This window comes from Myxine glutinosa, chromosome 2, assembly GCF_964187855.1.
Source record: "Myxine glutinosa chromosome 2, kmMyxGlut1.1, whole genome shotgun sequence".
Lineage (NCBI taxonomy): Eukaryota > Metazoa > Chordata > Myxini > Myxiniformes > Myxinidae > Myxine > Myxine glutinosa.
The window spans coordinates 95,119,132-95,146,818 of record NC_136262.1 but is presented as its reverse complement, the minus strand read 5'-3'; the positions used below and the strand labels follow the sequence as shown (position 1 = coordinate 95,146,818).

Here is a 27,687-nt window from a genome sequence, read left to right as displayed (position 1 = left end):
CCCCCGTGACCCCCTTATTTAGTACCTGACTACTCCCGTAGGAAGCGGTGCTTCTAGTATATAAAATAAATCTTCTGAAACAGCATCATTCTTGTAAAGTTTTCTAATTATTTTGTATTTTTTTTTTTTTTACCTTCATAGCAAGAGTACTTGTGATTGGATAGTAGTTTCCAGCCACTGGCTCACTGTTGTTCAATTTCCAAGTGGGTCTGAAGTTACGTCTGAGAATTCCAACACAAAAAAGGGAAAGATTCTCAAGCCAATATCAACAACAATGAAGATTCAAAATTAAAATAATTTGGGAAAACTGCATTCCTGCTTAAGTAATCATAATCATTATTATGCACTCCAAAGGCCTTTGTAAGTAAGCAGAAGAACACACAACATTAAAAAAAAAAAAAGAAGTGAATACACAGAAAATGGTCGTGCTCCTGAGGTTATGGGTCACTCGTGCTGTGCCAAAAGAGGAGTTTATGACTCCCAAGCAACAGTGAATTTTTAAATTAGTACCACAATAATTAATAATCGGATTGGACTTCTGCAGGATATGAATGAGAAGTTTAGCGAAATGATCACGAGAAATCTATCGATAATAATGCCTTCCGCTACCAAAAGACGAACAACGAAGTGCTGCTGTTGTCCCAGCATCACCTGTCTCGCCTGGACTCTGTGGAATCCAATGTTCTCAACATTATTTGCATCTCCCATGATGAGGCCGACGTATAACATGTGTTTCTGTCACATCACAGACAGGTCGGTGTTTTCATATTTCCCCCCGCATTCCTCTGGTCTAACTCACTCTGCTCTACGACCCTCCCTAGCTCCTCCAGGCTCACTCAATGCATTCTTCCAGTTATCCTTTCCTGTTTGAAATCCCAAAACCCAGGCTTACTGTGCACCACTCTTTTGGTCCACTTTTCTATCGTTTGCGTAAATGCCCTCTGGATACAGTTAAATCACAATCTTCCCTCCACGGTTTCAAGCAAATGGTGCATCACTATGTCATGTTATCCCCAATCCACAAGAGCAATCGTTTATATCCCTCTTAACCCCACGTAACCCGACCTTCTCACTTGCAGGTTATTGTGTTTCCTCCCCTACTCTGTCCTGGTTCTTCTTCATTCATTCCTTTGCTTATGTACAACTGTGGCCCACTGCCCACTGCCACAATGTTGCCCTTTAAACCTCTGTCACCTCACACTTCCAAGAGCGTATATTTTGTATAAAAAACAGTAATTTTTACCACAAAGTCAAAAGCCCAGCAATATTTGCCTACATAAAAAGAGGGCCTCATAAGTCGCTATTGGGGAACGTATGCAAAATGGGATTCAAGATGCTTCCTAAACTAGCCAGAGTTTCAGAATAACAATTGGCTCCTGATCAGAAAATGCACAATTCTGGTGTCAGAACAGTAGGGCAGCATTTGCTGCAACAGGGAAGCAAAAAAGGATACTTTTATTTTAGAAGGATGTCACTCCTTTAATCTATTTTAAATGACTAACATCCAGACACACCGTCGTGTCAGCATTTCTCTTCCATTGGAATCAGTCAGGAAAAGGCCCTTGGTGTGAAGTGGGGTGTCAAAGCGGGTGATGATTTCTCGACCCAAGTGGTCACTGTATATGAACAAAGAAAGAAGTGTTTGTTAAGGTTGTGGAAAGGTAAAAGGTAATGCTTGTGGAACTGCAGAGGGAAGCAGATAAGGTACTCACACAATGGGGAGAGGCCCAACATGCCACTCAAACTCTGCGTGCATGGAGCCCTGGTACAGTCTAACCACTTGCTGGCACCACGGGGAGAATGTCTGCCGCACCTCTTCTACCAGCCGGCCCTGCACAAACACCACCCTCATCTATCACAAACAGCAACAATATATTATGTGTGACCTGCAATTCAAAGATAATTACCAAGGGGACAGCAGAGGATGAGTGGTGAGGACAAAAAACTGGAATCACAGATGTTGTGGGTTCAAGTCCACTGAAAGCAGCAATATTAAGGTCTTGTATTCTAAATTAGTGGAAATGGCAATATTCCCAATAAAACCATCATATAACGGGTAGGTTGTTGATTAATCCAAAATTATTCACTGAAAAAAGGTGATGAAACAAGTACAGATACATTCAAAGTACACCGCCCCCATGCCAAATAAATAAATATCCTCCAGTGCGGCATTGCCGGGGTGCCTTAGGTGCCCGGCAATACTGCCGTGCAGCTCATAGAGACTGTATTGCGAGGGAGAGGTGTACAATAATTGATTGATTAACTGCATAAGAACCATCTCGATGTAAGTAAGATTAACTTCGCTGCCCAAGGGGGTGTTCTACCTAGATTGAAATCCGTGTTAAGGTGTATATCAGTGTTAAGATAGCTCATTGTAGCGTTTTTCAAAGGCTGCTTCTAATAACAAAAGTAATAACAACACAAATGATAATAGCATAATATTACTGTAACTACAAAACAATATTAATACTAATAACCACCCCTTCCCCACCCTCCCCACGGTATTTTTCCTCCTTGGCCAAATGCCGTGTTGACGTGGTGTTCGTGGGGCAATCCTACCGGAAGTAAAAATATATTATAAACCACAAATATGTTTGATTACCTTTTTAAACAGAGACTACTGCTGTTTAACACTAAACTAAAAGAAATTTGGAGGAATCCCAACATCCTTGAGGCATTCTATGCTTATCGCGTCCACCACAGACTAACGGACCCAAGCCTAGATCTACTGTAATATATATACCCCAGAGAGTACAATAACATTACCCTTCCTGGCGCTCCCATCGGGAGTGGTTGTACTAGTTAATAAAAAAAACAGCAAGCAAATCGAAGAATTTACCACAAAAAAAGCAAGGTGTCATTTAGCAAATTAACTGTAATAACCACAAAGGACTCACCTTCACAACATGGAGCTGCGCCTTCTTCGAAATGGGCAAGGGGGTGGACATGTTTGGCCTGAAGATGTATGCTCCAGATGTCTGTAAATTGTCGGAGTTACCATTGCTTCCTTGGTACCTGGTACATCACAAATTGAATCCAAAAGTTGTTTAACCATCATCACAGATATCAAAACAATGGCCTGGTTTAATGTGATTGATTAAATAAGAAGGTTTTAAACAAAGCAGTGAGCATGTCGAAAGACTCAAACATATGGGATTGCATGTGGAGAGACACTAACCAATAGAAATTCTGAATGACTGGCAGAAATAGTCCAGAGTCCAAATTCTTCATTGAAGACAGCAATCCTGTGGTCCCATTAAAAGTCAGTTGCAGATGCTGAAAGAAGAAGAAGAAGAAACTAGAACAACGACAACGATGACAACGATGTAGACTATGTCGCCAATATGCCTCCGCATAGTCCCACAATGGGTAGATGCCATCACTCTGCATATGTATGGGTAGTGGATCATGTTTGTGAAGTTTCGTGCTGATCGGATAAGGTTCGTTTTTCTATCCAAGATGGCTGCCAAATCACGTGACTTATGACATCATCTTTTTCAAACTATATGCAACAGTGCTGTTAGATGTTATTTGTAAAATTCGCATCTATAGGGTAAGTGGTTTCAGAGATATAATTATTTAATATTTTCCTTCAATCCAATATGGCTGCCAAACCATGTGACCTATGATGTCATAAATTTAATATTTCAATACAAATGGGTCATAGATCATGTGCATGCAATTTCAGATTTTTAGGATAAGGAATTCGATTAAAACATTTTTGGCTGGTATACCACATCACCTATGATGTCATCATTATCATGCTTTTGTTCCCCATTGGGAGTACTTGAAAATGTGGCAAGTTTCAAATTTTTCCATTCAGTGGTTTCCGAGAAATAATTTTTTTATTATTTGCTTTTAATCCAAGATGGCTGCCATACCACGTGACTTATGACGTCACAATTATCAAAAAAACATTCTGCATGGGTGTCACTCCTACCCTGAAAGTTTTGTCTCAATCGGACATGTGGTTCCTGAGAAAAACAAGGTTTAGCCAGGACGGACAGATGTACGGACAAGCCGCAAACATAATGCCTTTCGGCGACTTTGTCGGCGGAGGCATATAAATAATTCTGATTATCGAATAAAGAATTAGGACTCAACGAGTACATATTCATTTTAATATAAACAGGACTACATTGGAGGCAAATGTTACAGATCAGTAAAATGATGTCGAGCCTTTTGGCGTTTCCAACTTCAACAACTAGTAAACAAGCCAGAAGTCTTTTGGGAGTTTCATTCATAGATTATGATGGTGTTGAATACGAGTTGTTGAAATCTATTTGAAGAAACCCCAACCTAGAGAAAAACAGGAATCTAGGGTTATTAATCGGGCTGACAGGATGGCCTAGAGGTCCTTCAGGATGGCCTACAGGACGCACACTTGCCTCGAAGCTGTCTAGCCTGTTTTCGAATCCCGGCTCAGCTATAAAAAGAGTAGGAAAGCGATCGACGGCACCATGGCCAAATTACAAATTCCTGCCACAACTACTGCAGGGAAGGCAATGGCAAACCGCCCAGGATAACCCTTCCTCAGGAAGCTACTTTGGTGGCACCGACGCTGTGTGAAGGATATGGTACATCAGATAGAGAGAGATTTTAATCAAAAGCGATCATTGGAAGCAAAGTAGCCAGTGCACTCACTATGACTAGTCAACGGCAATGTGTGAAATGGTATCACATGTACATAAGATCAGGTGCTGAAGGGCATTCATGAGCTAGCTGGGTTTTTGCGAACAATCCAGAAGTGAAATGGCAATTATCCTGGGACTAGCTCAACTTCCGCTCCAACTCTGTGATACTGCAACACTGCAACAGTCAAACCTGCTTTTGCAGCTACCTTGTTCCATCGACTGCCTGCATTTTGCAACTTCTGTAAGGTCTTTCCAAAACAAAATCTCAGTTAATGATTCTTCATTACATTAAAAGATCACACGCTTGACACGATCAGTGGCTTTTTATTTCCTTCCTGAAATGGATGTGTAACCTCAAGTAAGTGACCTCGGCATTGGAAAAGTGCTGCATCTAAATCGCCAAAAGGTCGCAGTAATGTGGTGGTGGTGGTGGTGTGTGATGCATTTATTAAATACAATACGTCACCAAGATTCACATTTTCTATCCGTTTACTATTGACATCCAGTAAGCAGTATGTGCCCTGTGCTTGTACAGTATAGTTACTCAAACTTACGAAAACTACTCAAACATTTTCCTGTTTATTAGAGGAATTTGTGAAATGACTCACACATCACTGAGTGTGGAAACCAATCATTGGACTCCCATCACCAATCAAAACGCTTGTACTGTATTTTGCAACCTCCTCATAAAAAAAACAAAAAACAACCACTTTTAGAGGCCATTTTTCCCCGGCAAGCGGGGGTTGGCCTTTTTCGGGGACCATGGTTGTTGTTGTTTTTTTTGGTCCCCTTTTTGAAGCAATGTTTTACGGCCGGATGCCCTTCCTGCCGCCAACCCTTTTTGTCGCCTTTTTTTTACGACAAACAGGGAATTACCAGTTCGTCTTTATTTAACTTGGTTTTTCTTTGTTTTGTTTTGTATACATGATCGAGGCTCGCGGAAGAGCCACAGCAGAATCGAACTAAATGAAAAAGGGGAAATACTAACAGCAGAATCGAAGTGAGAGTGAGATCAAGGGGAGGGTAAGACATGCGGGGGTGAACAAGCTGCACACAAGCTGAATGAAACACAACAAGAAGAGGAAGTGGAAAGCTGGGATTAAACAGAAAAGGAACAAACCAACCAACAAACAGAAATAGGAAAGAGAGTGTTTGGGAATGGGGTAATTTTTGGTACAACAGACCATGAGTATGGATGTGGGAATGACCCGAGGTAGCGGAAAACAGACGCCCCGAAGCCCCGGACGGAAAAACAAGACCAAACAGACTGGGGAAGGTGAGGGGGTATAATGAGAGGCCATCAACCTGCCTGCAATGGGAAAGTAACAGGCCCAGACACTCAGCGTTGTCGTGAGTGATCTCAATGACACCGAGGGCCCTGTTTTCCGCAGCATCAAGAAGGGCAAGGTGGGGCAGAGGAGCCAGCAAAAAGGGGAGAGGAGTACAAAAGGCCTCATACACTGTGAAAAGTTTAAACTGGCCAAGGAAAGACCACGCAGGCTAAGGATGCCCATACGGTGGCCGGCCCCAGAGGCCATCCAGGAGATATCGTCCACCCAATAATTTCAAATTACCGAAAGGAGATATCGTCCGTCCGCCCAAGTTTTGATTTTAAATTGAAAAAAAAAAGATCTATATATTATGCCGATTCAAATCGGAACTGTCCTGTCCTGCGATTCAAATACTGCCAAGGAACTGTCCTGCTTTAAACTTGTCTCGTTTGTTCCCTTCCGGTAATTGCACACACCAACACAAAATGTGGAAATGGTGGAAGAGAGAGGGGGAGGGAAACGTCGGCTCTGGGTATTAATTTTCCACTCACATTTTCCACAATAAATTCAAAGAATGACAGATGAATTTTCCTTACTGACAACCAACAATCTGTATTCCGTTTTTACTCTTGATAAGCGACGGAAAGTTATTGAACTGTTAGAGAGGCATAAAAGAGTGCTGGCAAATAGCGGAGGATCTCATGGCCGGACAAACTCACAATTAGAACATTTCAAAGAGAAAAGCAGAACTTTTGGGTGGCACCTGAACCAATGTGTCCATTGACTGGAAAATAAAGACGAGAACAACAGGGAATGAAGACATCAATCGGCTATGCTGGGAGTTGCTTCAAGACGCAAAGGCAAGGCAATTGAATGCTACTGGACCACTGTTGTGTTGGAGGAAAAGGCCTTACAATTTGGCACCGAATTAAACTTCACAACAGTTAAGGCTTCCAATGGATGTCTGGAATCATTTTTGAGAAGATACAACCGAATGTTCAGGGAAAACAAAAATGAGTGGTGACAGAGGTAATGTCAATGATTACATGACTTAGGTTCCCTCAACAGACATGTCTCGACTCGCCTGGAATAAGTCCTCTTTGGCCTGGCTGCATTAAGAGACCACCCGTCTGCAAATCGGGGCCAAATTTTCCACATTTTCCCCTGCTGCCCGGATTAGTCAAGGAAGCGTGGTCATGGTCAGAGAGCTGATCTGTCCCAATGGACCGGCCCTTTGTCTCTTGTCTCGTCTCTGTCTTTCTCTTTCTCTTTCTCTTTCTCTTTCTCTTTCTCTCTCTCTCTCTCTCTCTCTCTCTCTCTCTCTCTCTGTGTGAGGGCAGGGGTACACCATCCTGGATGTGGGCAATCTCTGGGTCGCTCCTGCGAGATCGGTCGGCTGTCTCCTTGACGCCGGCTTGTTCAAGAGAACTGTCCAGGGCTATATAACAACTATTAAAACAAGAAAGAGCAATCAGTGATTGCAGACCCTCGCCAGGACATGTTTTAGTGGTTTTTTAAAGGCTTTTGGGTTAAAACAAATATGGCGGCCGAACCATGTGACTGATGATGCCATCATTATTTTTTTTCCTCCACCAATTTATCCCTACATGACGCTCCAGAAATTCATCTTGATTAGATGAGGTTTTGTATTTGTCGAATTATGACATCATAATGGAGGCACCTATAACATCATCATTAACATATATTATTCCCATGGAGAGTTCTTTACAATGAGCCATGTGTCAATTTTGTCTATGCAGCACTTTCGGAGATATAGAGGTCCTATAATCTAATTTGAGAAGATACAACCGAATGTTCAGGGAAAACAAAAATGAGTGGTGACAGAGGTAATGTCAACGACTACATGACTTAGGTTCCTGACTTCAATAACCAACGGTTATTTTTTTCAAGATGGCGCCCGTACCACGTGATCTGCGACATCACAATTATCATTAGAAAAAATTATACAGGAGGAGTTGCCCCGATGGTGAAAATTTCCTGTCAATCGGACCAACAGTTGTAGAGAAAATCATATTTATTCTGTGCAGACAAACAAACAAACGGACTCAAATGCAATACCCTCTCCTCTGGCGAGGGTAACTAGAGAACCTTAGGATACAGGATCTGAAGCTCACCACATTCTGAATAACGATATCCCCTTGATGCTGCACCCACTGTGGAGGTGAGGATCTGGCCACATTCCCTTTCTGGGATGTCACTGTATAAGTGCTGAACCCCAATGGTGGTGCGGAAGCCTGAAACACCAGTTCATTGACACTGGGCTTGTAGGATTTGCCATGACGATACAGGCCGAGGAAGAACTGGGGAATTACCTGCATTCATGATGGGTTTATTTTGAAAGCAAAAAGGTTCAGATTAATTTTCATTTGAAAACGTCACGTATGTATTTTTTACTTTTCAGTAATCGAATCCTAAACTTTAAAATCAACATTTATCATAAACTTTGTGTCATACATGTTTTTTGTCAACTTGTCTAGTCCAAACAGATGCATCTTATGATTAAGATAAATGATGAGAAATATTCAAAAATACATGAAATACAAAATGGCGCATGTGATATCCACATGGCACGTAGATTGTGGTCGAAGACACTACACCTGCGAAACGAGTTGTTTCCCTGCATGGTTTGTCACTGTGTAAGTTCTCCCTTGAACAGGAACTCGAACATTCCATGTAATCTCACGACCCAGTGGATTGTACAGCACCACGCGGAACTAGGGGTTGAAGGGAGAATGAATGAGATTATAGGACCATTAACCCAAGAATGCAATAAAAATTATTGGAGTCATTTTAAGAGAAATTGAACTCCACTTTCAACAGTCAATCGTGGATCGACCAAGGCATGGCAACGCTGACTCCTCAGATATTTGCGTAGTAGTCAGGTTCACTATGTCAATAAATTATATTTCGTTCAAAATCATGGTAGATTAGCAAACCTATACATTTTTGGAAAGGTTATAGCATAAGGAAACTAAAAATCAATGTTTACATTTGGAGAGATACCTGTATGGCGGCCATTTTGGATTTTCAAAATGGCCACTGTAAAATACATATTTTGTTATATTTCTGCCTCTAATTACCCTAAAAACTTTTTAAAATATACTAAACCTATATTTTCAGGGACAAGGAATCCAATGAAAGTACAAATTAGTGCTATGGGGAATGGTAAGACACGAATCAAAGGTTTTGAATTGCAAAATACTGTCTTTATATTCGCGATAAGTTGCATAATCAAATACATGTTATCATTTTGTACAGGCAGTTAATAACATCAAAATGTGTCACAATAATTCATATCACCAAACATACACAGGCAGTCAGCAAAATCATATATACACATGCAGTCAGTATAACTTCACATCTACACAGGCAGTCAATGACAAAATATACACAGGCAGTCAATGGCATCAAACATACACGATTACAGAATATGCCATTTAGAGTTCGTCATCACTGTCCTGTGTGTCGTATCCGACAATATAGTCCGCATCGTTTTCACAGTCCGTTCCACACAAGCAAAGGTCGGTCAAATTGATTGGCAAATCGAATTGGTCGAATGGTCGATCGAATCGAATTCGATGAATCGAATCGAATCGAATCGATCGAATGGTCGAATGGTTGATCGAAGCGATTTGTCGAATGGTCTAATTGGTCGAATGGAATTGGTCGATTGGTCGAATTGGTCGAATTGGTCGAATCGAATTGGTCGGAATTGGCAAATGTAAACATTGATTTTCAGATTTTCCATGTAATAACGTTTCCAAAAATGTATAGGTTTGCTAATCTACCATGATTTTGAACGAAAAAACAGTGAACCTGACTATAGTTTCCGTTTGCTGCTCAATGGTGCATTGTTTTGAAACACCGAGCTTATTCTTCAATAATTCACAATGCTACAAATAACCAAAATAACAAACAGACAAATATGGGAATTGTATTTGGCTGAAATATTTCACCATGCTGTTTCCAGAGATGCACTCACGAGTCCAAACAAGTGACACACTATATCTGAGCTCAATGTCATACGATTAGGATATGCTAAAAGTTTATGATAAAAATATGAATGATTGTTTTAAGGCAATTTTCCCCCGCTAGAGCGGGGGTTAGCCTTGTGGGCCCCATGACAATCATGGTTCCCTTTTTGAGGAAAAGTTTTTATGGCCGGATGCCCTTGCTGACACCAACCTCTTCCGATGCGCAGGGATACGGTGTACCTATTCTAAATCGGGGTACACATCGGGATCATTCATCCCAGCAAGCTGGTACTCAATTTGCCGACCTCAGAAGGATGACAGGCTGAGGCAACCCCCCTGGCGGTAATTCAGCGATCAACCAGGATTCAAACTCAGGATCCTAGGATCCCAAGCCTGCGCCGTAACCTCTAGGTCTAGGCCAACACCAGGCTTTAAAAGTTCATGATATGAACTACTATCATGTAGTTACTCGAAAAAACCTACTCGAAATAAGGTTTCACTACGCTGCAGCACAAATCCCGACCAAAGTGTTAACAGGACTTTAGTGCAAGTAAATGGTTTAACCTACATTGGTAAAAAATATGTAATTGATATTAATTAATACTTCTAGTTGCCTCTGCCACGGGTTATGTTTTCACCCTTGTCTGTCTGTCTGTGAGTAGGATATCTCAAAAAGTTATGGATGATTTTGGAAGAAATTTGGTGAACAGGTTGGGTGTGTGAAAATGATGAATCGAGACAGGTCGGTGGTCTCTCTTTTTTTACTGCTTCTCTTTCCGCTTTGCTCTCTCAGCCCTCAAATCTTGTGTTCTTCCAATAAACCATCCTGATTAACTCGCAATATTCAGGATTACTGCACAGCTCAAATCCTTTGTTCTTCTTTCTCCTAGTTGTGGAACTACTTTCAGTCATTGGAAGGCAGTTCAGTCATGCACTTCACTCCAGTTTCAATAAAGTGGTACACCACCAGTCCACCATCTCACATCATTCCCCAGCTTTACCTGAAATCTTCCATATTTCCATGAACCCTACCTGAGCAAACCCATTATATTACCTGCACATTACTACATTTCCCCCCTTCTTTCCTAGTCATTAATTCCTTTGTTTGGTCCATATGTGGTCTTCACTGTTCCACTGCCATGACATTGCCTTTTAACTTTTGTCACTTCGCTCTTCCATGAGTTTATGACTTCTATAAGAAAAAAAAAATTCAGGAGTACAAAGTAATGTTTGTAAATATATTAAAAAATACTGTTGCAAAAGGAAAACTAGATGGTATTCATAGAATACTTATCCTGCACAGTCAACTTGGTGCAAACCAACTCTTCTGTTTTTGAAGGGTTTTTTCTTTGATCAAATATGGCTGCCAGACCACATGAGTGATTATATCATAAATTTATATTCTCGAATATAATTGTTGCGTAGATCACGCTCAAGAAATTTCAAACTGATCAGACTAAGCATTGCCCCTGTTGAATTATGATGTCATAATTAAGGCACCAATTGCATTATTGTTAACAACACCTATTGCCTATGCGGAGTTCTTTACAATGAGCCACGTTTCAATTATTTCCATGGAGCGGTTTTGGAGATATAGAGGTGCAATGTTTTTCGTTTTTTCCAAGATGGCGCCTGTACCACCTGACCTATGACGTCATAATTATGAATAAAACATTCTACAGGTGGGGGCACTTCTATGGTGAAAATTCCGGAACCATCAGACCAACGGTTGCAGAGAAAAAAAAATTCATACTGATCGGATCAAGCATTATACTTGTCGAATTATGACATCATAACGAAGGCATCAATGGCATCATCATTAACATATATTGTTCCCAATGAACCATGTTTAAATTTTTCCTATTCAGTGATTTCGGAAAAATAGAGGTGTAAATTTTTTCCAAGATGGCATCCGTACCACATGACCTATAAAAAAAAAAAAAAAAAAAAAATTTTTTTTTACATTTTTTTTTTTTATAGGTCATGTGGTACGGATGCCATCTTGGAAAAAAAAAGATGGCATCCGTACCACATGACCTATGATGTCATAATTATGAATAAACAAATTATACAGGCGGAGGCACTCCTATGGTCAAAATTTCGTGTCAATCAGACCAACGGTTGCCGAGAAAATAAATTTTAAAAATGCAGACACGCACGCAACAAGTACGCAACCGAATGCCTAATCCTGCTTTTCACTTTGCGAGCGCGGGGTAATTGCAGCAGTTTCATTTCTCACTACTCTTAGAAACACCAAATATGAACATTTGTATCAGCAGTCCAATAACTAGTGTTGTACAATGTACATGGTACTTTGTATTGCTGTTATAAGCTTGGTGTTGGCTTAACGGTTAAGGTGGCTGGCTTAAGGTCTTGAGTTTGAACCCCTTGTTTTTCTGTTAAATACACTAGGTGGGTTGACTCAGCCTGTCATTCTTTTGAGGTCGGTAAAATGAGTACCAGCTTACTGGGAACAGGAGAAACTGCATCAGCAGCACAGCCGTGCACTCAGCATTAATGCAACCAGCAGCCACAGGCTGCATACGAAATACTAATGATTGTGTTATGCTTCCTGTCAAAAATATCTAACAATGGACATCATGAATCATACTCAACAAAAAGAAAAAAATTAAATCAAATTTCCAATCACTTGAACCAGTATCAATATTGACATTTAAGAAGATAAAGCACAATACGGTATCTCATCTATTTCACATCTCATTGAAATATATATACAGGTATATATAAAAAAAATCAACCAAGGACTGATGAAGGTTTGGGTTTGAGTTGAAGACATTGTTAAAATTTTTGAACATTCATGTCCAACTTCGTGCTATTGATCAATAACTTTTCATTGGTGGGTGGGTATGGGATGAAGTCAGCAGAATGTGACAGATGTCTAAGGACAATTGTTTGGCTATCCTAGTTTGGAGTCTCATGAGATTAGATATCGAGTCACATCAAATAACCAAAATATCAGTTCTAGATTGCGTGTCAATAGTTAAGGATTAAATTGTGTACATTTGCTCAGCATTCAAACAAACAGCTGATAAAAAGCTTACTCAATGCATTTTGAGATTAGATCATCTGGTTATAAACACAAAGTACTTATTGATCCTGTTGTAGAAATAAAGCACTCCTCTGCTGCTTTAGCAAAACAAGTGGTCATAAACAATGTAGAAACTTTGGCAAAACAATACAATACAACTCAAAATCAGATGAGGCTTGTGAACCGCTCTGGGAGATGTGGAGCGTCAGCGAGAGCTGATTGGAGCTTCATATTGTTGCGAATATGGAATTTGGCCTCCATATCCGCTTGTAAATATTCCCCTATTTTCTCCAATACTCCCCAACTTTCCCCAATCCCCCATTCCCTAGTCCCATTGCATGTAAATAACAATCAGTAGAGCCGACCTTCCCCTTATTCCCCCATTAAATGTCGTGCCCAGGTCCACCGCACCACATGTAGACAACTTTCGGACATCTTCCTAGTTATTCTTAATCTATGTCAGTTAAGGCCTCGTTTCCATTAATTATGACTCTTCGTTGCACCAGAATGTGATTATATGGCATCAGTAGTGAGTTTAGGACCTTTCCCATACCTCCTCCCATCTTCTTCCCCAAACAACAACAATAACAACAACTACAACAACAATTACAACTACAACTACAACTACGACTACAACAACAGAGGGGCGGGGAGTGTGCGTCCTCACACCGGCTCGGTTACCCGCCATGACCATACGCTCCACGGCGTTACCCCGAAGGGGCTGGCTGTCAGCTCCTCGTCAGGGGCGGAGCCAGTAACCCCCCCACGCACCCAATGAGAAGCAACGTGCCGATTCCATCTGGGGCGGAGCTAACGAGCCGAGGGCGTGTCACTCCCCGCCGGATATACGCGGCCCCGCGCCGGATGTGACGTGAGATGCGCCCCCAGCCTGGAGAGAGAAGTCGCCACCCCTCGAGCGCTGCAATACCTCCACCGCATCTCTTAAACTGGACCGTACGTGATCCTGCCCTGAGCCCAGGTGCACCTGGAGCGATCGCTACCCGCTTTCGTTGCAATCAAACCCCGTGTGAGTGAGCTTTGTCCCGTTTATTTGTCGTCTGTTGGGGTTAATATAAGTGTGTTTAAGTGCCCACCTTCCTATGTTTCCCTCTTGTCCCTGTAATCTAAACCTTCCGCATTATTGTAATAACAACCTTTGAGAACCGTATCCCTGGTGTCGTGTCGTATTAATTCCAGCCGTGTGTCTTCTTTTTCCTTCATTGGTCTAGCATAGCGCGATTCGTCAACGTTCGGGCACAATCGGGTAACTTGTGCAGACGTGGTCATACCATAAAACCGCTCGGTAAATAACATCCAAGCCACGTCTGTAACAATTGGTGTCGAGGAGTGGAATTCGAACCCGGGACTAAATTAGTTAGGCCCAAATTTTGGGAGGGAAAATCGAGCCGGAGCGCGTACGGCGCTCGACCGAATCGATTCGGAGCGCGTTTCCCGCGCGAAATTATAACGGCGAAATTTGAATTTGTTTTACGAAAATAAAAAAAAATAAAAACCGAATTTTGAAAGTCGCGCTATGGCGGATCAAGACAGCTGGGGTCCGGTAAAGGAGAGTGAGGTAGGGTCGATCCAGGACCAAAATGAGGGACAGGAGGAGAGCGAAGCAGTGAGGGCGGCAGGTTCGCAAAATAGCGCCGTCACGCACGAAGAAGCGGGCGCGCAAAATGGCGCCTCGCTGATCACCGCGCCAGCGACCGTGGCAGCGCCCCCGATGGATTGGGGCCTTTTTTTCATACAAATGAAGGCCCTTATGGCCCAGAATAGTGAGCGATTGGAGGGCCGGATGGATGCTCAGAGTGAGCAAATGGGGGTAATGGGGAACCGGATGGATGCTCAGGGTGAGCGATTGGAGGGCCAAATGAGGGGTACCGGTGAGGGATTAGAAAAGAAATTTGAGGGGTTAGACAACGGGATAAAAGAAGTAAAGAATGGGTTAACGGGGGTAGAAAACAGAATGGCCGCTCAAGAGAATCAGATAGAAGGAGTGAAACATGGGTTAACGGGGGTAGAAAACAGAATGGCCGCTCAAGAGAATCAGATAGAAGGAGTGAAACATGGGTTAACGGGGGTAGAAAACAGAATGGCCGCTCAAGAGAATCAAATAGAGGGAGTGAAAAATGGGTTAGAGGGGTTAGAAAACAGTATGGAAGGCAAATTGAGGGACATGAGGGACCAAGCGGAAAGGGAAGTTAAACAAATGGAGCAGCAGATAGAGGGGGTCAGAATGGGGGTAGAAACCAAACTGGATGCTCACAGGGAGGAAATGGAGCAGATGAGGGTGGCATCTGGGCAGGAGATGCAAGTGATGGGAGAGGAGATCAGAAGAGGAGTGAGTGAGGAGGTCGGAGGAGTGCGCGAGGAGGTGAGGCACTGTGAGGAGCACATGGAAAAGGAGGTGAGAAAGGCGACTGTAAAGTTACAAGGGGGCATAGAGGACCTGACGCAGGAGGTGGAGCAGCTGACGGTGGGACAGACGGAGTTAGTGGAGCAGGTTCAAAGGAACACTGCGGTATTAGGAGGTTTAAAGGCGACACAGAAAGAACTAAAAGATGACTTGGTAGCGACGAAGAGGGAATGTCAGATGGTACGTGAGGGACTGACAACGAGGTTGGACGAGGTCATAGAGGTAATGGAGACGAAGGACCGGCAGGTGAGGACGCACCTGGAAACGGTCAAGGTAGCCTTGGAGGACGAGCTTGAGGAGACGTACCGGGGAATAAAAGAGGTGAAGCACAAATTAGAAGAAGTGGAAGAAGGGATGAGTGAAATTAAGAAGCGACGGAGAGGGGATAAGAAAGAGATAAAAGAGGAGATAAAAGAATTGGTCCAAAGTCTGTGTTTGGATCGTGATGATGTGCTCATTAACCGGATGAGGGATTCGCAGGTGATGGAGGAGAAGCGAAGAGGAAGAGGACCCGGTGTAAGTGGTGACCAATATGGTCGTGCGTATGATGCGCCAGGGGATTTAATAAGCTTGGGGGTCGAGATAGACCCGGGTGTTCGTGAGAGGCCGTTGGTGAAGTGTGCGACAGGTCTGGTGTGCGAAAGAGGAGGTGTGCGAGAAAGTCCGACTCTGGGGTGTGTGAGGAAAAAGTGCGTGCCAAGGAGTGAGGGTGCTGGCGAGAGTGAGTCGGTCGTAGCGCGTGTGCGAGGGAGCACATGGAAGCGTGGTGTGGTGAGTGTTACAGAGGGTGTGACGGGAGAGTGTGCGCAAGAGTGTGCGCGAGAAAGGTGTGTGACGGACAGGTGCATGGGGAAAGAGTGCGCTGTCAAAGGCAAGGAAGAATGCACGCCTGTGGTGAGTGTTACAGAGGGTGTGACAGGAGAGTGTGCGCGAGAAAGGTGTGTGACGGACAGGTGCACGAGGAAAGAGTGCGCTGTCAGAAGTAAGGAAGAGTGTCCACCTGTGGTGAGTGTTACAGAGGGTGTAACGGGAGAGTGTGCGCGAGAAAGGTGTGTGACGGACAGGTGCATGAGGAAAGAGTGCGCTGTCGGGAGTAAGGGTGAGTGCGTTGTCAGGAATGGAGGTGAAAGTAGTGAGAGTGACATGGAGCGTGAGTTAGTTGTGACAGGTGAGCGAGGATGTACACCTGGGATGGAAGGATGCACACCTGGAATGGTAGAGCGTGAGTGGGAATGCACGCTGGAATTGGTGGTGAGGCACGTGGTTGGGTGTGCGAATGAGGGCACACCTGTGATTGTCACAGAGGAGGTGACCGAGGAGGGGGTGCGAAGCGGTGTATTGGTGAGGTGTGCGAGCAACGAATGTGTGCCAAAGTGTTCGGTGGTCAGGTGTGTGACCAAGGCTGTGAGTGGAATGGGTGTGCCTGGGTGTGTAAGGAACGGTACAAGGAGAATGGGAACAGCTGCATGTATGAGCAAGAAAGGGGTAGCGTATGCATGTAAGCCTGCAGGTGAGGCGTCGACGATAACCGGGTTAAAGGTTAGGTCGACTTTTAGCCGAATCGGGCCCTCGGTGCGTGCCGGGCTTCGCGTGCCGCGAGAACCAGCGGAGATCCGAGCCACGGCGGGTTCGAAAGGACCGCCGTGCGCGATCCACGCTGGGCCTCGCGTGGAGCGGCCGCGTCCGGGCTCCACTAGGCGGAGCGGGCAGCCCGATAGGAAGGGTCGTCATGGCGACCACTTTCTATTGAGACGTGCCGGCAGGTCGAGATCGGGACATTGGATGGCTTCACGCCGAGGTGGTGCATGGGATCTCGACCCGGGTAAGCCTCCGTCCCTGCCCCGAATGCGGGACGTATCCAGCCGCGGGCACAAAAGAATTCGCATTCATGGCTTGGCTGTACGAAGCCGGGCTGTAGATGTGAATTGGCGCACCGAGAGTACCTAATAAGTAGACGGGTGATGGTGATAGTGATAGTAGTGATTTGATACAAAATTTAGAAAAGTGAATAGAATTGGCACTAAATGGAAAATTTTTGATTGTTGGATTTGGACGAGCAAAATTGATAGTGAAAGACCCCCGATGTGGTGGGATGGCAAATCCACCATCCTTCCCATGGGGGGCAAAGGAGCAATAGCTTATGGGGTGTATGGCAGTGAAAACTAGCCCGGGTGGGTTAGGATATTGTGTGTAGGGATCTAGAGAAGATGACCTTAGGTAACGTTAAGGTTAGTTAGTGACTGATACCTGTAGTGGGGACGCAGGTAGATTAGTATGGATGATAATGACGAGGGAGCGCAATAGTTTAAAGGGACGACTGGGAAGCGCAAGTTTCAGAAGGGAGTAGTTAGCTGAGATGATGCCGCGTGTGTGTGAGGATTGAACAGGTGTGATTGCACAGGTGTGCAACTGGACAGGTGTGTGGAGCAGTGTGTGAGTAGTGAGTGTGTGGATCAGCGCGAATGCGCTTGGGGAGAGAAGGGTGCAGGTGGCACCAGGTGTGAGAGCACAGGTGTGCAAGTACAGGTGTGTGGAGAGAGTTGGAGTAAGTGGTACGGAGTGGTGTGCATGGTGCGAAGGTGTGGATGGGGGAAGAGTGGACCCCTTTCACGAGTACCCGGGGCGGGTAGTGTAAGTGTTAGGTAGAGGGTACAGGTAAATTGTGGTTGGATATTGGCATTTGTGGTGCGGTTGCAGAATGGTGTTGTGAATGGGTGCATTAGTGTTGTGGAAATGGCTGGGCGTGTAGCCTGTTAGTGTGTGTAGTTGGTTGGGCACTCCACCACTGTGAGGATGTCGGCCAGGTGAGGCCGCAGGTGGGCTCTGGGAGCCGGTAGTTGTGAGTGGGTGCCTGAGGATCCCGGGTGTGGATCGGGCAGCCCAGTGCCAGAGAGGGCACGGAGTGGGGAGAGAGCCAGAGGGCCTTCCCCAGGTAGTTAGGTTAGGGTAAGGAGCAGGTAAGCTCGGAGGCAACTGCAGTGGTGGAGGTGTGCAGGTGGGTAGACCCACTGGGAGAGGTACACGTCGCAGCCCAGAAATTGTACGAGGGCACCGGGAGATGAATCGGGGGAGTGAGACCCCAAATTGAAGAGCACCACAGTTTGGCCAATGGGAATTGGTTTTTAGAACCCATAGTGTAAGAGGGCCAATGGTTTGGCCGGAGAAAGACCCCGGGTAGTGTAAAGTTGTTAAAGTCATTTAGGAGATAGTTAGGATTGATGAACCTGTCGCACCATACGCAGCCACTTACCTGTGGTGATGATGATGACTCCACACCTGTGTTTTCTTTGTTTGTGTTGCAGAAATGAGAATTGCTGTTGGATTTGTGAGACGCATCACGACGTGGATGAGACATTGGGGTGATTCCATCTCTCCCTCCTTAGGAGGGACTGATGATGAATTGGTGATGGCAAATTTTGATGTGCAGTTGGAGATGGCAAATTTTGATGAGAGTTGAAAATGGCAAATTTGATTGGTTAGGAGGGAGAGAAGACGAATTTGGTATATGGGAGGAACGGGGAAGACAGTAGGGATGTTTGTTGATTTGTAAAGTAGATGTTTATGGGTAGTGTTGTGTTGTGTGGATACAGTAAGGGGTAAGGGAGGGGCCATGTAGGTTACCTGGTGGGGGGGGGGGGGGGGCGTACGATAGGAACGTACCTGTCTCACCTGGTTCCCATGTGCCCCCAGTGTGCATCACCTTACATTGCGTGCACTTTTGCGCCCTTACCACCTTACTCACTTGTTTCTTCTTTTGTCTCCCACCTCCGAGGATCTGGCTTTGGGGTAGAGAGAGAGGAGAGAGAGGTGCTGGCTGCGCAGTTGTGGGCCTGCACTTTCGCTGTTTGCTGCCGGGATCGATACACCATATGGACCGCAATGTTTGTGGCCACCCACAATGGACCGCAGTTCGTTTGCGGCCAAGCACCACCCGGGGATGGACCTATGGGTCAACGTGGCACCTATGCCATACAGGTGAACCACTTTTAGTTACCACCAAGTGCACCACAAGAAGAGCAAGAGACACCTGCAGGGTTAGGGGTTGTCGCATTTATTTTTAATCATTGAACAATGGTGACTGCACCGATTGGTGGTGGGGTGGTGCTTTTGATGCTGGGAAAGGGTGCTCTGCACGTTATTAAAGGCCGTCGGCCACAGAGCACTCGTGGGTTGGTGTATCGATGCTGGCAAGCGCGCTCTCTCTATGCATAACATCTGCATGTGTTCCTCCAAAAACAGGTCCTGGATCGTAGTGTAAATAGCAGCGTAGTCTTGTAAATAATGCTCCCTACCGGCTGTATGTTTAGTTTGAGAATTCTTTCCGGATTCGGTTATCCTGTGGGTGTGTTTCTGTGAGGAGAAGGGTGCAACGTCGCAGGGGGACATATTTACTCATTTGTGAATATCTGTAAAACTGTCGCACTCAGGGTAGAGTTAATAGTAGAGGGAACTACATTGCGTGCCACACTAAAGTAGGTAAAAATTTATCGGGTCGGGACGCCCCGAGGGTAGAGAAGGGTGCAATGTTGCGAATATGGAATTTGGCCTCCATATCCGCTTGTAAATATTCCCCTATTTTCTCCAATACTCCCCAACTTTCCCCAATCCCCCATTCCCTAGTCCCATTGCATGTAAATAACAATCAGTAGAGCCGACCTTCCCCTTATTCCCCCATTAAATGTCGTGCCCAGGTCCACCGCACCACATGTAGACAACTTTCGGACATCTTCCTAGTTATTCTTAATCTATGTCAGTTAAGGCCTCGTTTCCATTAATTATGACTCTTCGTTGCACCAGAATGTGATTATATGGCATCAGTAGTGAGTTTAGGACCTTTCCCATACCTCCTCCCATCTTCTTCCCCAAACAACAACAATAACAACTACAACAACAATTACAACTACAACTACAACTACGACTACAACAACAGAGGGGCGGGGAGTGTGCGTCCTCACACCGGCTCGGTTACCCGCCATGACCATACGCTCCACGGCGTTACCCCGAAGGGGCTGGCTGTCAGCTCCTCGTCAGGGGCGGAGCCAGTAACCCCCCCACGCACCCAATGAGAAGCAACGTGCCGATTCCATCTGGGGCGGAGCTAACGAGCCGAGGGCGTGTCACTCCCCGCCGGATATACGCGGCCCCGCGCCGGATGTGACGTGAGATGCGCCCCCAGCCTGGAGAGAGAAGTCGCCACCCCTCGAGCGCTGCAATACCTCCACCGCATCTCTTAAACTGGACCGTACGTGATCCTGCCCTGAGCCCAGGTGCACCTGGAGCGATCGCTACCCGCTTTCGTTGCAATCAAACCCCGTGTGAGTGAGCTTTGTCCCGTTTATTTGTCGTCTGTTGGGGTTAATATAAGTGTGTTTAAGTGCCCACCTTCCTATGTTTCCCTCTTGTCCCTGTAATCTAAACCTTCCGCATTATTGTAATAACAACCTTTGAGAACCGTATCCCTGGTGTCGTGTCGTATTAATTCCAGCCGTGTGTCTTCTTTTTCCTTCATTGGTCTAGCATAGCGCGATTCGTCAACGTTCGGGCACAATCGGGTAACTTGTGCAGACGTGGTCATACCATAAAACCGCTCGGTAAATAACATCCAAGCCACGTCTGTAACAATATCAATATGAATACTTGGGCACTCGGTAACCTCCTTCTTAATATCATTCATTGTATAATTTTATTTATGACAAACATATATTAAATTTTATTCCTTTTTTAAATTATTTTAATTTCCAAGAAAACTATGAAATAAAAAATATAACTTATATGTAACCAAAAATTGTTTTCCTTTTAAAAGTGACTATTTAGGACAAATATTTTCAAAGGTACTAATGTATATACTTTACCTTGAGTCAAATAAAAGTCTGTTTTTGGCATTTAATTTGTGTGATAACTTATAAGGTAAACACGCATTTTATTTTTGTGCTTTACTTGTAAAGCGACACGTCCCCTCACATTGCACAGATAAAAACCACTTTGAGACACATTCACTCATTCACCCTGATGTTAAAGGGCAAGTTTTAGCAAATAACCTTTTTCAATACAATAACTACTGATTGGGGTGAAGAGTCACAAAAACATCAACAACAACAGATATAATTATTATTTTAAGCAACAAGGTAACAATTTTCTAAACATGAGCATCACAACATACACAATGAAAATGTAAATACATTGCAAGCTGAATTGTCTGTAAACAAGCATAAATTATTTCAAATCAAAACTATTCGCCAACTTATATAGGAACTTTGCTCTGCGACCTAGGTAACGGCTGCTTTACCCGAGAAACTCTGTGCTAGGGCGCCGGGATAGTAAACCCCAGTCAGCATTGAAACCAGCAGGCATCGATATCAATGCAAAGACCTCAGAGGTCACTACTGCACATGTGTCACTTGGGGAGGTAGGATAACACTCCAAGATGCTGACCGGGCATGGTAACAGTTGGCAATGTACGAACTATAATTACCGTAATGATTTTATTGGAAGACATTGACAAAAGAGTGATTTGATTTTACTATCGTTTTCTATTACTAGTGAATGTAGGTGACGTTTATTAAACTCAAAGAGGGAGGGTGGCAGCCCAACACCCCCAAATATAGACGACTCAAAAGTCTGAATTCTGTTTGGTGTAAGGGCACAAAAACAAGCAAACATTGCATAGCTCAAAGGGATATATAGATTACAGCAGATCTGAGATTGGATTATCTAGATTAAAGAAGATCTGTGTGCAGACACCCACTAACAGACACACAAAAATATGACATAATTTCAAAATACTGATCCAAAAGTGGCAGTAATCTTTGATAAGACTGAAATGACGATTACAATCTATCTATAATTCCAGTAATCTCTGTGTGTCTGTGTGTGTGTGTGTTTGTCTGTGACCGCTGTTTCTCGACAACCACGGGTCCGATATACTTGAAACTTGCCAGGTATATTGCTGGGGACCCGAGGATGTGCCTTTTCAAGGTTTGAAATTAATCGGACAAGTGGTTCCCAAGGTATGGTCACCGTACTCGCAAGCCGTTCGCTTTGGCTTTGCGAATGGACCAAACCATTTCATGTAAATAGAGGGGGGGGGGGGGTTCTACCGTACTCGCAAGCCGTTCGCTTTGGCTTTGCGAATGGACCAAACCATTTCATGTAAATAGAGGGGGGGGGGGGGTTCTGTGGTCGTTACTGCCACGTGGTTTCAAAGTTTTTTTTTGTTGTTGTTGTTTGCACGCATGTTTTTTTGCACCCACGTACGGGCACGCCCTAGTAATAAAAAATAATGCTAATAATGGTAGTGTTTGTAAGATTGCAAATGCAAAACCAGGATGACAAATGCATTTCTGTTACTCACCTGTTTTTCTGCTTCTGTGATCGAACAAAGGCTGATATTAAGTAAAGGACAGATGGACAGCTCGTCTGTGCTGCCAGAAAGATTATATAATGCGTTTTTGATCACCGTCTGCAAAACCACATTGCCACACTCTTTACCATCACCATAATATCACAAAGTAATAATAGCAAACCTTTGCAAATATAGCAAATCTGTAAGAAACCTGTCACTCCAAATGCAACAAATAATCATGACGTAGCAATACACTCCACCTCATCAATTAACATCACATTACATATGATGTTCCCTTTGCATATAAAGACATTGTATTCCTTTAAACAACTTCACGGACAAGTCACGCAGGTAAGGCCCACCTCACAGGCGAGCCACCCCTGGGATAGCTGCCAAGCATAGTCATTCGCCACGTGTTGCTTCTCCGTCCCAGTGACAGCGTCGTGGTGTTGAGCCACTGCCATAGCCTGTCCTGAAACACAAAATATATGGGAATGGTCTGGCCAGTTTTATATTGGAATCTGGGGCATGATAACAGTCTCTACTTGGATAAAAGTAGAGTGTACCATGGCTCCCTAGGGCTGTCGTATTGTGGAGTAAGAACAACATATGTTGGCAAACCTCCATGGTTCAATGCATAACTTTACCAAAGTTAAGTAAAGTAAGCTTTGGAGAATGGATTCAACAATGACCTTAAAGCACAGACCTGTTGGTGGATAATTTTCAAAGCTTTCAAAAAGAAGATTTGTTTGAGCTGAAAACCAAAAGAGAGTCTTACTCAGAATCGTGCTCTCCGCCTGGCCGTATGGTCCTTTATTGGCTTGCGCGCCAGCAAGGACTTCAAGCTGATTGCACACCTGCACTCGGTCACACACCCAACGAGTTAAACAAACATCATAATAAGAAACATTTGAGCATATAAGTCCCTCACAATTTCTCGTTAGTTCTCACTCATCTCTCGTGAAATTGCTATTTTTAATTATGTCCTTGTTCTCATACGTCCCCCATCCTCGCAACTCGTTTTGATTCGCCTTCAAAGATGCTCATTTTTGTGCCTGGAAAAAGAAGTTACGTGCCTGCAGTAACGCGCTGCTTCGACGTACGTAGCGCTTCAATGCTGGACGGCTGGTAAAATAGCCAGTCCAGAAGCTGTGCGCACTGTCCGCATATGGGAAAAAATCATCGTATTTGACCGACCTGCACAAGAAAGGAGCCACAAAATGTTGGACAATTGTTAGAAATACGCTGAGCAAGTCGTATCCGATTAGGAAATGATAAGAATCCAAATATTTACGCAGCAGTGACTTGATACCAAACTTGTTCCCTTTGCAAAGCCTGATAAATCAAATGAGTCATTATTAATATACTGTGGTGACAGTTTCTGTGACTGTTCCAGGAAAAACAGCAAAGTTTGCTCCACCATTTATGAACAGCGAAAAAAAGAAGTTACAGCTTCATATTTCACGAACTTGTCAAAGCGTGATCTCACCAGGTAAGCTTAGCCTTGTTTAGCTCCTGAAGATAACATGAAGGTGTTGAGTAAAACACGTTGACTTTACTCCCATCTTTTTGCTGCAAACAGCCGCACAATTAAATTGATCAAATTAACTTGGCAGGAAAACCGAAAAAAATTGCTGCAAAGTACAATGTTGATGCTTCTTACGAAACTTCTTGTCCTGCAGAAAAAGTGGTAAACCATCAGATATCATTTATCTGGGTTTTGTATGAACTGTATCATGCAAACACCACTTTACTCTCAAAGGCATTCTTCTTCTTGAATGCCACCAGTCAAACCCCAGGTGCTAAAGAAAGTAGTTCCTTGGTCCAGGTTTCATACCTGGATGGACATACTTATGTATGCACGCTAGAGATCAACTACATGCCAAATAGTCCATTAAAATACAACGAGGTGTTGTAAACTTAGAAGGACCAAGTGACAAAACGTATCGACGTGTAGACATGACTTGGGGGTATATCTGCACATCATTACCTTGGGGTCGTCTGTACCTTCGGGGTATATCTGTACCTGAATGGGGGTATATCTGGGCTTGAAACTTATTTTTAACTCCCCTCTCCCCTCCTTCAGTGACCTACAAGTATTGCATGTACAATGTCTATTACAATACGAGGAATCAGTGTACATTCACATTCCCAACAAGGACTTTCACAGACAATAGACAAATCAACACAACACATAGGATTTTGAACCTGGGATGCCGGCATCGTAAACAAAATATTCAGATGGGAAAACCAAACAGGTCAATCAAATAACACTGAAGTAGTTTCTAAGGAGATTTCAAGTCATATGCGAGCTTTGTGATTTCATAAATCCAATTGCGAGCTGTCTAAATCGGTTGACTGCCTGGAGTTGTCTTATTAAGCCAAAATGTGAATATATAACCACCTTTAGAGGCCATTTTTCCCCGCAAGGCGGGGGTTGGCCTTTTTCGGGAACCGTGGTTGTTGTTGTTTTTCGGTCCCCTTTTTGAAGCAATGTTTTACGGCCGGATGCCCTTCCTGACGCCAACCCTTTTTGCCGCCTTTAACGACAAGCAGGGAATTACCAGTGAACTGGTACTCAAAATATGATGGTACTGAATAACTGGTACTGAATATGAAGTTGAATATTGAGATTAAGCCAAAATGGTGGCTCGTACGAAATATAGATCGTGGGGAATGCTTGAAATATGTAACGATTTTTTTTGGATTTGACCCCAGGTTCATGCCCCAAGGGGTGGAGACTTGGGGTCACATGGGTCAAAACGGGGAAAAAAATTTAAACTCAAAAAATTTGATATTGGGTCATTCCTGGTGGAATTTTCTGCCATCTTTCAACTTTGCTTTAGGTGGGAAGCATGGGGATTTGCAATTGTGCACCATCGACTTCGCTCTAGTTTCAATTTCAAATTATCTCAATAAACAGTTGCAGGACCTAAGTTGGAAAACAAAACAAAAAAAAAATCAGTCACGTACCTTTTCGTTGACATACTTGATCAGTTTGTCCATGTTTTTGAACCAAACGTGGGCGTTTTCATACTGGAAGTCGGATCCCATTGTCATGATTATGTGGTTTGTTTTGTAATACTTTGACTGCAATCAAAAAGAGCACATGGGGATGACGATAATATATAACGATGATAATATAATGAAATCAACTACAATTAAAATTCAACCAAAAATACTTTTATATTTAATACAGATATTATTTTATAATACAGATACAGATATTTATAATACAGATTTATAATAGATATTTAATTTTATATTTAATATTTAATTTAATATATATCCCTGGTGTTGGCTTAGCGGTTAGGGTGCCGGCTTGGGATCCTAGGATCCTGGGTTTGAATCCCGGTCGATCGCTGAATTAACGCCAGGGGGGTTGACTCAGCCTGTCATCCTTCCGAGGTCGGCAAATTGAGTACCAGCTTGCTGGGATGAATGATCCCGGTGTGTACCCCGACTTAGAATAGGTACACCGTATCCCTGCGCATCGTAAGAGGCGACTAAGGAATGGCGTCAGGAAGGGCATCCGGCCATAAAAACATTGCCTCAAACAGGGAACCATGATTGTCATGGGGCCCGCAAGGCTAACCCCCGCTCTAGCGGGGGAAATGGCCTTAAAACGATCATTCATTCATTCATTCATTTAATACAGAGTCGAGGCTTGTGGAGGAGCTAGATTACAGAACGGATCAGGAAATTATAGAACGAAGAGTGGAGATGCAGTAGCCAACAGCAGGATAGAGGAAACAATAGAAGGAGACCTGGATGAAAGGACATAGGGGACAACTAGAATAAGGAGAGGAGGAGGAGGACACAGAGAGTGAACTGGATGGATACAGATGAAACTCTCAATCACAGAAGTTGAAGGGAAAACTGGGGAAGAAGCATAAAAGGAATAAATAAATAAAATAGAGAAATTTAATGGGAGGGTGAGATGGCTGGGGGAAACGGGATAACCCTGGGAACCTGGAAAGATGTGGGCTTTGGAGGGTTAATGAGGGTAGAAAGGATCATGAGTATGGATTGGGGAAGACTTGAGATGATGGTAAACAGCTGTCTTGATGTTTTAGCTGCCTTGTCTTGTACCAGCTGTCTTGACAAACAGCTGTCTTACACGGTAAGCTCCGTACCATTTAACTCAGTATTACACGGTAAGCTCTGTAGCATTTTACCTCCGTATTACACGGTAAGCTCCGTACCATTTTCCCTCAGTATTACACGGTAAGCTCTGTAGCATTTTACCTCAGTATTACATGGTAAGCTCTATAGCATTTTACCTCAGTATTACACGGTAAGCTCTGTACCATTTTACCTCAGTATTACACCGTAAGCTCTGTACCATTTTACCTCAGTATTACACAGTAAGCTCTGTGCCATTTTCCCCTCAGTATTACACAGTAAGCTCTGTGCCATTTTACCTCAGTAATACACGGTAAGCGCTGTATGCTTTTACAATTTCCATGACGAGCTTCAATAGTGAAACTGAAACAGAGGAGGTGTTGATGTGAACTCGGCCCTCAGGCATTGCTAATCCTCATTACACCGGTTACGATGATAAGATTAATATAAAAAACAACATAATCACATCATAAATTACACAACGAAAAACTAGAACGGCACTTGTAGAGCACATACCGCACCCAGGCTGAACAGTTTACATTTGGTATTCCACCGACAGGCCAGATCTGGATTCGGACCTGGACCAAAATCGAATCCGATTGGTTTTGACACCTACCCGCCGACTCCGCCAAGTTTTGTCATAATCTGTCCACAACTTTCTGAAATATTGTGCTACGTATCAATTTTGGCCTTATCTCTCAATTGTGAAGAATCACTTTTAAAATTCTAGTATCCGGATCTGGATCCTCACCAAATATTAATCAATTTGTACTTGTCATACACCCAAACTGTTCACCAAGCTCGCCTGTCAGCTGTCTAGCCTGGGTTCAAATGTTCATCCAACTATCA

The 27,687-nt window shown here is 43.8% G+C and overlaps 1 protein-coding gene across 1 annotated transcript in view; it reads right to left on the bottom strand.

Moving 5' to 3' along the window:
- Positions 1-27,687, bottom strand: part of MAN2B1 (mannosidase alpha class 2B member 1) — a 64,318-nt gene that overhangs the window by 20,977 nt on the left and 15,654 nt on the right. The window contains exons 7-19 of the mRNA XM_068107742.2: positions 25,687-25,803; positions 24,203-24,285; positions 23,790-23,910; positions 23,492-23,570; positions 23,076-23,185; positions 22,723-22,830; positions 8,524-8,640; positions 8,041-8,238; positions 3,179-3,276; positions 2,898-3,015; positions 1,713-1,831; positions 1,515-1,616; positions 134-221 (exon numbers count right to left, since the gene is read on the bottom strand). Of these exons, the coding sequence (XP_067963843.2) occupies positions 134-221; positions 1,515-1,616; positions 1,713-1,831; positions 2,898-3,015; positions 3,179-3,276; positions 8,041-8,238; positions 8,524-8,640; positions 22,723-22,830; positions 23,076-23,185; positions 23,492-23,570; positions 23,790-23,910; positions 24,203-24,285; positions 25,687-25,803 (1,458 nt within the window). The remainder of the gene's footprint in view (positions 1-133; positions 222-1,514; positions 1,617-1,712; positions 1,832-2,897; positions 3,016-3,178; positions 3,277-8,040; positions 8,239-8,523; positions 8,641-22,722; positions 22,831-23,075; positions 23,186-23,491; positions 23,571-23,789; positions 23,911-24,202; positions 24,286-25,686; positions 25,804-27,687) is intronic.